General features: G+C 38.2%; 1 protein-coding gene across 3 annotated transcripts; it reads left to right on the forward strand.

Moving 5' to 3' along the window:
• The first annotated feature begins 1,417 nt into the window (after positions 1–1,417).
• LOC125011409 (SLAM family member 5-like) lies at positions 1,418–11,014 on the forward strand. Of its 3 annotated transcripts, XM_047590619.1 has the most exons (5): positions 1,418–1,520; positions 3,973–4,284; positions 4,370–4,657; positions 4,757–4,903; positions 10,443–11,014. In XM_047590619.1, exons 1-4 carry the CDS (start codon positions 1,463–1,465, stop codon positions 4,876–4,878), a joined length of 780 nt encoding a protein of 259 aa, XP_047446575.1. In that variant the 5' UTR covers positions 1,418–1,462; the 3' UTR covers positions 4,879–4,903; positions 10,443–11,014. The 3 variants fall into 3 exon arrangements, with proteins under 3 accessions (XP_047446575.1, XP_047446577.1, XP_047446576.1); XM_047590620.1 differs by lacking the exons at positions 1,418–1,520; positions 3,973–4,284; positions 4,370–4,657; positions 4,757–4,903 and adding exons at positions 8,261–8,386; positions 9,518–9,823; positions 9,909–10,196 and having other exon boundaries at positions 10,296–11,014; XM_047590621.1 differs by lacking the exons at positions 4,370–4,657; positions 4,757–4,903; positions 10,443–11,014 and adding an exon at positions 9,909–10,252.
• Positions 11,015–11,111: the final 97 nt, after the last annotated feature.

Genomic DNA, 11,111 nt, shown 5'->3' on the forward strand with positions numbered 1-11,111 from the left:
ACACCTCTGACTCCAGCAACGACTGAAATATGATGATGGTTAAAAGTAGGGCTGGACGATTATTTTGGTTGATATTGAAATCACTATTATTAATTGATTTTAATTGATTTTAGTATTTATTGAACCACCAAAACTCAACTTTAAATATTGCGTTTTACAACATAAATGTCACAAACTCCGTTATCTCTGTCGCCGGGAGCCGGTGGGATATGGAGTGGCTTTGTAAAGTGAGTAATTGAGTGTCCTCAATGGAGGACTGAGATGCGGTGGCTGAAGCTGACGCACCTTTTTTTGGGTCTTTGGCCCATTCAATACCTTGTCATTGACTTTATGGCAGAACTTTAAATGATTAAATAAATTTGTCGTGTTGCTTTGGGATGCAGACACGACGGAGCGACAAAGTTTGCAAACAATCTCCTTCTGCTCCACGTCCGACAATTTGAATCCAAAATGTCTCCAAATGACCGAAGTTGTCCTACCTTTCTTTTCAACTAAAGGCTCGGGCTGGTTTCCTGCCATGTTGTCAATCGCTCGCTCCACAATTGATCCACACACGTCACACGCTTGATGCAGCTGCACGTGACAGAGGTGCATTCGCGGTGCTTTTACAGCGCAGGAACTTGCATACATGCCGCGCGGCACGTTAATCGTTTTTCTTCGATTACAGTGTTTTTATGATCGTAAGAAGTCAAAATCGAAATCGCTATCAAAATTCGATTAATCGTCCAGTCCTAGTTAAACGTTATAATACCAGGAGCACCCACAAATATTGTTTTTTCTAAATGATATCAATGGCATCCTCAAAACTAATGGTCAACACAAGCATTTTATTTACAAAGTAAACAGCTTGCATCACTGGTACATTCATGTTTATCTTCAGTGTTACTTGGCAATAATTTCCATAATCTTTGCCTTTGTTCAGTTACTATTATACAGTATTTATTATGCAAGATTTTGTGTGTTTAACTCAAAGACAACAGAGATGAATTCATCTTATAGAGAAACTAAAAGCAGTGATATAATAGAAAAAAATGCTTTAAGATTTTTACTACAAGAGATTGAGCTCTGTGTTCATTTGATTAGAGGAGAACTGTTTATTTTAGTTTCCTGATCTTCTCCATGAGGTGGACACTGATGCCGACAGACACCATGATGATCAGACCAACAGAGAACACGACTGTCTTCACCAGACAGATGGAGACACCATCAGAGAGACCTGCAAACATGAGAAAACTGTCAGAGCAAAACCACAAAAGGTTCAGATACATGAACCTTGTCTTAGATCGTCTCTCCACTGTAGTTTGACAAACTATGGGCGACTTATGTACATAGTGTCTCCACAAAGCTAAAGACGCCCTCTGCTGTAAACCTCCATAGTATGAATTATAGGAACAGGAAGTAAGTATTTCTCATTTTTTCTGACGGAGCAGCTCACGCACTTCCTTAAACTGGATGTTTTGAAATGGAACTTAAATCTTTCTTATTGGCTGTTTTTGTGATATATTCAAGTCAAATTCAAAGTAAGATCTTATTTTTGTAATAGTATTCATGTGATTGTGACAATTGATGTTTTGTATCTTTTTAATTTTAAAATCTGCTTTTTGTACTATAGCGCTGAAATGTCTCCATAAAAGATGAAACTAAAAGCGTGAAACCACAGGAGGAAGAAGCAGATATTAAAGTTCTATATGTCCAGAGTACGTTGTAACTGTAACTGTTTCTTTAGAGAGAGGACGAATGTTTCAGCAGCGTTTGTCTATTTCATCAACCACTTCCTGTGGTCATGGCTTAAAATGGCGTCTCAACACATTTATAGTTTTTCATGACAAAGTCAAGGTTAGAACTTTACAACTATTGTTACTTCGTCTCCTGATTGTTGTTTTCAAAGCTGAGATGTTGTGGCAGTACTATCGTATCACCTTAAATAATTAGTAGGTTTTAGCTTTAAAGACCGTACTTGTTGGTGGGATCATTCTGAGGTACTTTAATATGTACTACATGGATACTAACTGCTACATATAAGTATACAGTAATGCATATTCTTACATTCACACATTTATTTTTACATATGTTTTCTAAATATTGTAACTTGATATATTACTCTGTGTCAGTTTTGCTATAAGAGATAATATTTTTATTAGAGTGTATAAATGTAGCATTTGAAACAGTAAATTCATGTTTTATGACAAATAATACAGCTTCAAATTTGCCTTGTGTCTCTATTAACAAAATATGAGCTTTTAAAATGAAATTTACTCTAATAACAAATAAAAGTATGAAGGTTTAGAGAAAAACTAAAATATCAGACATGTGAGAAGGAAAAATTCAAGCCAAAAGCTCCAGGTCAGTGCTGTAACTGAACTAAATTACAGTCGTACCAATAATGCACACAGCACTCAACAAGAAAACATGTTGCTGGGAGATGGAATATGTCAGTATGTGCATATGTGACGGTCTCTGTTTGACTTCCTCAGAATAACAGTGAAAAAAACAACTATGGTCAATGTTACTTTTATGATAAATTACAGTTACAGATAAATTAAATCATGTGATTCCTTATATATGTGCAGCATCTGTATAAATATAACAGGCTAAGGTTGAAAGGGCTGGTGAGCGTGAACCCAGTTGCAAAAGGAAGGGAAGGCAAAGGTACCAAGTCCACGATCCAGAACCTTTTAATCAGAGCGAAGCAGCAGGTCACACAGGGAAGGGCAGACAGAAACAGGCAAACCAGCAGGTAAGGAGCAGGCGACAATCCAAAAACCAAGACAACTAGACTGGTCATACACCACAGGCACAACAGAAGTTACTAGGAAGGCTGGAAAGAAAGGACACACAGTTCTAAGACAATCTGGCTCAGAAAACATAGTGGGGTGGGCTTAAATACATGGTGACAAGACACAGGTGAAACACAGCGCTAATCAACAAAGGCGGGAAACGGAACAAAGAGGGGAAGTAAAACTGACAAACACTGGGAAGACAAATCTTTTCAAAATAAAACAGGAAGCGTACAACACAACACAACAAGAAGTGACAGATTCTGACAAAGGTAACTCCATCTTTCTTGAGTTATTCCTAAAGTGTTTTTGCGTGTGTGTCTGTGTCATTGCTATGGGGTGGGGGGTGTGGTCTGGTCTAGGTGGGTGGTACAAAGTAATATCCACATATCCACATTTAATTGTCACAAGATGGTTTATGTTTACTTCTCCTGTCGGTGGTTTTAATGTTGTGGCTGATTGATAGATAGAGTTCCTCTGAACAACTGACTTCTCTTAAACTTGTATTTGTATTATATCATAGTGTGATTGCTGTAACTCAGAGACTCAACGCTGTAGAATTTTAATGTTAAACAACAGCTTTTAAATGTTCTTTTCCTCAGTATGTCGTGGTCTAACAATGTCATAAAAATCAAGGCTAAACAAAGCAATAAGTCAGACATATGTGCAGTAGACACATGTCTGCTGTGAAGCTGAACTTGGACAAACTGACGTGGTCACTGTTTGTTCACATGTTTCTTTGAGGCTCAGAAATATTTTAAAGATAAATGAGTCGTACGTCTGAGAGCTCTGTCGTAACAAATGATGGAACGAAAAGGAAGAAAATAAAAGCAACAGACACATCAGTGGTTGTTGATGATGAAGAGGTTTCACTCAACTATTTCAGCTAAAACTCTATAAAGACATGGGATAATAATACACAGCACACTGAGAAACACAACAATCAACAGAAGAGTCCATAAGACTTTTACTGACCTCTTTCTTTCTCTGTCACTTGTCATAAATACACACTGAGTCAAAGCAGGTAAAGATGTTTTCAGCTACAAATGAGAATCCACTCCTTAACAAATCCAGATGAGATAAATATACACAATCATTATTTAACTGATCACTGATATTGTGTTGGAAGTTAGATACAGAAATACAGTATTTATGATTGATCTAATTTCATTATTATGTATCTACTGTTTTACAGGGTCCAGTGCTGTGACTGATGTGTTTGTGAAGAGAGGAGATGATGTACTTCTGGAAGTCATGGATGATGTTACAAAGAAATTTGATTTGTTTGTCTGGACATTTGATACAAGCAATAGTACAAATTTAGTAAGATATTCACCTGGTGGAAAACCAACAGTCTCCGAAGGTTACACTGGAAGGGTTGAGTTCTCTGTGGAAAATTACTCAGTGAAATTAAAGAATCTACAAGATGACGACAGTGGAGTTTATACAGCACAAGTGACAGGAGATAAAGAACAAACAATAGCTAAATACATGGTCACAGTTCAAGGTAGGTTTCTGAACATTTCACACACTGACAGAGAACATCTGCTGTCATGTTTGTAAACCTCCTCACACCTACTTTCCTCCATCAGGTCCAGTGTCTCCAGTTGATCTGAATCCAGACTCTGTGTCCATCAGCTCAGACTCCTGTAACCTCACTGTGACCTGCAGCACAGAGGACTCACACATCAGCAGCACTTTCACATGTGACACCAAAACCTGCTCTCAGGAGGGAGGAGACCAATCAAAGGTCACCAACTCTGGTGCTTCCCTCCGTGTCCACCTGTTGAATGGAACAATCATCTGTCACCATAGCAACCAAGTCAGCTGGACTCAGAAGAATATGACACAGATTCAGGATCTCTGTCCCCTACATGCTGGTGAGACTGACAGACAAAACATTTATCTAATAATAACATAAAGGTTCATGTATCTGAACCTGTTGTGGTTTTGCTCTGACAGTTTTCTCATGTTTGCAGGTCTCTCTGATGGTGTCTCCATCTGTCTAGTGAAGACAGTCGTGTTCTCTGTTGGTCTGATCATCATGGTGTCTGTCGTCATCAGTGTCCACCTCATGGAGAAGATCAGGAAACTAAAATAAACAGTTCTCCTCTGATCAAATGAACATAGAGCTCAATCTCTTGTAGTGAGCCTCTTAAAGTTGCCTGTGGATTTTTTTCTCTTACAGCCAGTGGCGTCTTTCCATCATTGAGCCACCAGAGGGCGCTGCTGTGTAGGGAGGATCACAGCAGTATGTTAGAGAGTCTGGTCAACTGGGGAATGGACCGTCTGAACTATCCCGCTATGCTGATTGGTTCTGAGCTTGTCACTTATGTCATGGGCGCCATGTTTGCTACATCTAACCAAAATCAAAAAATACCCCCCAAAAATATATTTATTGGCCCATTTTTCTGAAAGCAGGCTTAACAAGCTCAGAACCAGCCTCAGAACAAGTCCAGCTCGGGCCTTTCTGGGGGGAGTTTGCATGTTCTCCCTGTGTCTGCGTGGGTTTTCTTCAGGTACTCTGGTTTCCTCCCGCCTCCAAAAGACATGCTCCTTAGACTGATTGGTGACTCTAAATTGACCCTAGGTGTGAGCCTCAGTGCAAATGGTTGTTGTACTGTAAAATTAGCTCTGACCAATCCAACAGCTGAAGAGTTAGATCAGTCAACTCTGTGTTTATTGATGTGCACGGTGAATGAAACAAAGATAATCATTCAGAAGTTCTAATAAAGGTTCATCCTGACACTGGGTGTGGTAGTAAATGTGGTTTGAATATGAGCACGATAACAATGAGAAACTTTCATTTCTACCTTAAGCTGTGACACTGTTATGATGTTCTAGTGTTGTCACGATACCAACATTTTGGTATCAGTACCGGTATCAACATGTATTTTGATACTGTTTGATATTTTTGAAATAAAAAGAGAGCAAAAAAAATGTCCTTACTGACTTTATTAGTTTCTTTTCAAATCGAAGTAGTGCCATATCACACTTCGCGCCCCTGCTTTGTCCACGAGTTGCGGCGTGGTGAGCGTTGCAGCAGCCGTTCTCCTCTCCGTGCTCCTCTCTCTCTCTCTCTCTTTCCCTCTCTCTCTCTGTTCCCCCACCTCCCTCTATCACACGCACTCTCTTGCTGCTTTTTCTTTCTTTCCTCCTCAAGCTCCGCTTGCTCCTCTCAGCTCTAATTACAACGCGGTAACGTCTCGTGACGACGTCGCCATTGTTGCTGCCGGCGCTGCAAGTACCGGTCCATCCACATGCAGTATAGTACCGTTTTAAATGCCTCAGAACCCCACTACCAATTTAGTACCAGTATACCGAACAACCCCACGTTATATGACTTATAACATATAACAGGACACCAGAGCACCATTTGGAGGTTCAAACAAGGTGTATTTTTATTCAAACTTAAAGAGAGAGAGAGAGAGCAGGGTAAAAAAAAATAAAAAATACAAACCAAACTCAAAGAACTAAAAAAGGACTGCAGGTGATGGACCAACAGAACAAAAGAGGAAGTTGGAACAAGAACTAAATAAAGTCTGTAGAACCATGACCTCCTTCCACTAAAGACTAACTGGCTAAAAGAACGAAACTAAACCTAAATAAAATAAACAAAACGCTCCTGAAGTTGGAATTACCTGATAGGAAATGAAATAAACCTGTTTAAGAGGAAAGAAAGATCAAATTAAAAGTCAAGAGTTCACTAGATTAGAGAAGTTGACGTGTTTCCATTTACGTTTTAACACCTCAAAACCAGAAGAACAGCGATGACTAGGCTGTAGTCTGTGGTGCAGTGGTTGGTGGAAACCACTTCACACTTTTACATTTGTAGTCGACAAAGCAAGAAGCTCTACCATGTCTCTCTCTGTGATACTTGGACTGATGCTCTGCATTGAAGCACCAGGTAGGACAAGAACACTGTCTGATTAAATGTTGACAACGGGAACAGCAACGATACCAGATTCTTTATTTGGATTAATAACAGTAACAGTGTTGCGTTTATTACTTATAGCTACAGATATAAAGGGCTATAGTAGAAGTCAAAACTCATTATGCATCACTATACACATTTAGCAAAGCAAAGTAGTTATGATGCATCATAAAATGAACAAGTGACTAGGCAGATATTGACATATTTATAACGCACTATTCAGATTAAAATTATAATCATTCATAACCAGTTGTCATAATGCATCATGAAGTTGGTTATGACGACTTGTGAATATGTATAGATGGTAATAATGACCATTATAATGCTTTATAGACACCTTATAAAACATTATGAGTGCATTCATAGGGCATTATAAATACAACCATCATAGAAAGTGTTACCGTAGAGGGTTTAACCAGACGGCCACGCCACATTCTGCAACAATCACCCACCTGCCTGACTCACACTCAGCTTCAACCACAAACATTCATCTCCAAGTTGCAACTTCATAAATTATCCAATAAAACTGGTTATTATAATCGAGTATTTTAGCTCGAAAAAAAGCCATCAGAACACATGAAGACATAGACACACTTTTCAATTAGCTTACAGTTAGCTTCATAGAAAGGAATCATCTGTTTTAAGAAGTTTAAAAAGTGCTCTGATGTACATCCAGTGTTAAGAGTTAACTAGATTAGAGAAGTTGTGTGTTATGTGTTCACACGACAAAGAGGAAAGAGAAGGTTGTGGTGCAATAGTTCGCAGGAAAAACTTCACATGTTACATTTATAGTTTGATTTGATTTGATCCTAATCTCAAATGTTTCCCTGTTCTTAAAAACAACAACAACAACCATAAAACAGCAGCAGTACATAGAATTAGTTTTCTTGTTGTACTGTAGCCTTCTTTAACTGATTGAAAGTAAACTACTACAAATCAGTTTCTTCACCTTAACCCTGTTTGGTTTCTCTTTGTCAGACATATTTTGTCTGATTGTGTCTCTGTCTGATTTTTCTGTTGTTGTATTAACTCAGATATACAGTAAATGAGGCCACTACCTCAATATACAAATACACTCATTTTTATATTAACCAGACACATTAAGTGTATTTGTACAAAGTATCAGTATCAGATCGGTATCGACGATATCAGCCTGAATTTTTGTCAGTATCAGATCAGAAAGGACTATATAAAATATAAAATATAAAATATAGTAAAATGTGCAGAAAACCCCAGTTAAGATGAAGAAACCTTTAAAGTTTAAAATTATGTTGTTAATATTATTGTACAGAACAACTAGGTCGTATTAAGATCAGACATGAATCCCAAATATGTTTCATGCAGATAAACCTGCAGGATTTACAGAAGATGATATTTGTGTTGCTTCACACTTTGATTTATTGACATATAGTTTCATAGTTGAAATGATTTCATTCATCATCAAAAGAGTTCAACCAGTAAAGAGTCTGTTAAGAATTCACTGTATTAGAGAAGTTGTGTGTTATGTGTTAACATGACAAAACCGGAAAGACACAACAATGACTAGTCTGTAGTCTGTGGTGTGGTGGTTGATTCAAAACTATTTCCACTGTTACATTTACATTTAACAAAGCAAGAAGCTCTACCATGTCTCTCTCTGTGATACTTGGACTGATGCTCTGCATTGAAGCACCAGGTAGGACAAGAACACTGTCTGATTAAATGTTGACAACAGGAACAGCAACGATACCAGATTCTTTATTTGGATTAATAACAGGAGCAGTAGGGGCACAAGTGGATCCAGTTTATATCTAATGATCAGAAAAACACACATGAAACCTGAAATAATGTGTTGTTCTATTAGAGAAGAGAAGGTGACAGTAGTTTATCTTTCTTTATATGTATAATCAGAAACAAATGGACCAAGAGAGGAAAGATATGAAAAGAGGGAGGGGCTTATAAGAATTGTCTCTGTATTGAAATAAACTGTGAACAAATTAAGACCTAAACTAATATGATGTTATAAAGGAGGGATCACAGTGAGTTTTTTTGTTTTGACCAAGTTGATTTAAACAACACTTCTGACTTCTCTCTGCAAACAATCGCTCAGCTTCCTGTTTCTGTTCTGAGAAAATTAAATACACAAACTAAAAATCTTTAGTCTTACAAGTTAACGTCTCAATGTCTGTATATAAAATAAGAGACAAAACACATTTGAAACAATAATCAAAATGTCAAAATGTCAACACACACACATTTGATTAAACTTATTTGAAGTTGCTGGATTATTAAAGATCAGTTGATTCTAACAAAGTGAAGTCTTCTGAACACATGTACAACCATGAAGAAATATCTGAGGCTGCTTGAGGTCATTTTGAGACGTGGACAGATGGAGCAAAGAATGAAAGATGGAACAAGAGGAGAGACAGAAAAATGAGAAAGTGGAAGAAAGTCTCTGTTTTCAGTAGAGACTGTGCAGAGATGTAAAGAAATGTAAAGAGTTCTCTATCATGGGACACAATGTGACAAGAGTTATTAATATAGTGTAGAGAGAGGTTTACCTGTTTATCTTTCTAGTAAAGGTTTGAACACACTGAATAGTTGTCAGCAGGAACAAGACAAAACGTTACGTCCCCTTGCAGCCCCTCTGCTGTCCTTCAGTGGCGGCGCAAGTGTCTTTAGGTGGTGATGAGCTGGATTTCCTGTCACATGGTTCAATATGAAGGTTGAAGAGGAAACATGTAAGATAAAGGACTGATGTTAAAAACTATGCTGGATATTGAGTTAGAGTTTTATTTATCATTATTATGTATCTACTGTTTTACAGGGTCCAGCGCTGTGACTGATGTGTTTGTGAAGAGAGGAGATGATGTACTTCTGGAAGTCATGGATGATGCTACAAAGAGATTTATAATTCTTGTCTGGAATTTTAATACAAGCAATGTTTTAGTAGGATATTCACCTGGTGGAAAACCAACAGTCCCTGAAGGTTACACTGGAAGGGTTGAGTTCTTTGTTGGAAATTACTCAGTGAAATTAAAGAATCTACAAGATGACGACAGTGGAGTTTATACAGCACAAGTGACAGGAAATAAAGACCAAACAATAGCTGAATACATGGTCACAGTTCAAGGTAGGTTTCTGAACATTTCACACACTGACAGAGAACATCTGCTGTCATGTTTGTAAACCTCCTCACACCTACTTTCCTCCATCAGGTCCAGTGTCTCCAGTTGATCTGAATCCAGACTCTGTGTCCATCAGCTTAGACTCCTGTAACCTCACTGTGACCTGCAGCACAGAGGACTCACACATCAGCAGCACTTTCACATGTGACACCAACACCTGCTCTCAGGAGGGAGGAGACCAATCAAAGGTCACCAACTCTGGTGCTTCCCTCCGTGTCCACCTGTTGAATGACACAATCATCTGTAACTATAGCAACCAAGTCAGCTGGACTCAGAAGAACATGACACAGATTCAGGATCTCTGTCTCCTACATGCTGGTGAGACTGACAGACAAAACATTTATCTAATAATAACATAAAGGTTCATGTATCTGAACCTGTTGTGGTTTTGCTCTGACAGTTTTCTCATGTTTGCAGGTCTCTCTGATGGTGTCTCCATCTGTCTAGTGAAGACAGTCGTGTTCTCTGTTGGTCTGATCATCATGGTGTCTGTCGTCATCAGTGTCCACCTCATGGAGAAGATCAGGAAACTAAAATAAACAGTTCTCCTCTGATCAAATGAACATAGAGCTCAATCTCAGTGAAACTCTCAGCTGCCTTTTTTTTTCTTATATCACTGCTTTTATGATGGCTAAATAATTAACATACTGTATAAATCCTGTCAGCTGTTGGTTGTGAAGGGTCTGGAGTTGAACTTGGCACCTCTGTGGACCACCTACAAAGAAATCTAAAATGTCTTTCTGGAAAAATATATTTGTCACCATTAATTTAACTTGTTGTTCCCTGAGAACTCAAACAGAAACAGTTTGAACAGATGGATCAAAGTCATTTAATCATTCAGAGAAAGTGAGAAGAAAACAGCAGAAAGGGACAGAGAGGTTCAGAGAGCAAAGTTAGCATGATCATAAGAGCCACATTAAAGGGACATAATTCAGAATCAGATGTCATGCTCAGTCATAGACATGTATTACAGCTTGTGTTTTTGTTCATTCTGTCACTTTATAGAAAATAAAAGTCATGTTCGTCATGTGTAACATTTTCAGCGTGGAATCCTTCCTTAAAAGAAATCCTTCCTCTGGCATCCAAACACAGCATCAATTAATTCAACCACCAAAATAAACCTGTACAAAACAGCATGTGCTGACTGTTCTGTGTCCTATATGTTCTTTTGCAGCAGTAGAATTAGCTGTGAAATAAACTGACACACACAAACACTGAATATTTAAATAGTAT

This window comes from Mugil cephalus, chromosome 7, assembly GCF_022458985.1.
Source record: "Mugil cephalus isolate CIBA_MC_2020 chromosome 7, CIBA_Mcephalus_1.1, whole genome shotgun sequence".
NCBI lineage: Eukaryota > Metazoa > Chordata > Actinopteri > Mugiliformes > Mugilidae > Mugil > Mugil cephalus.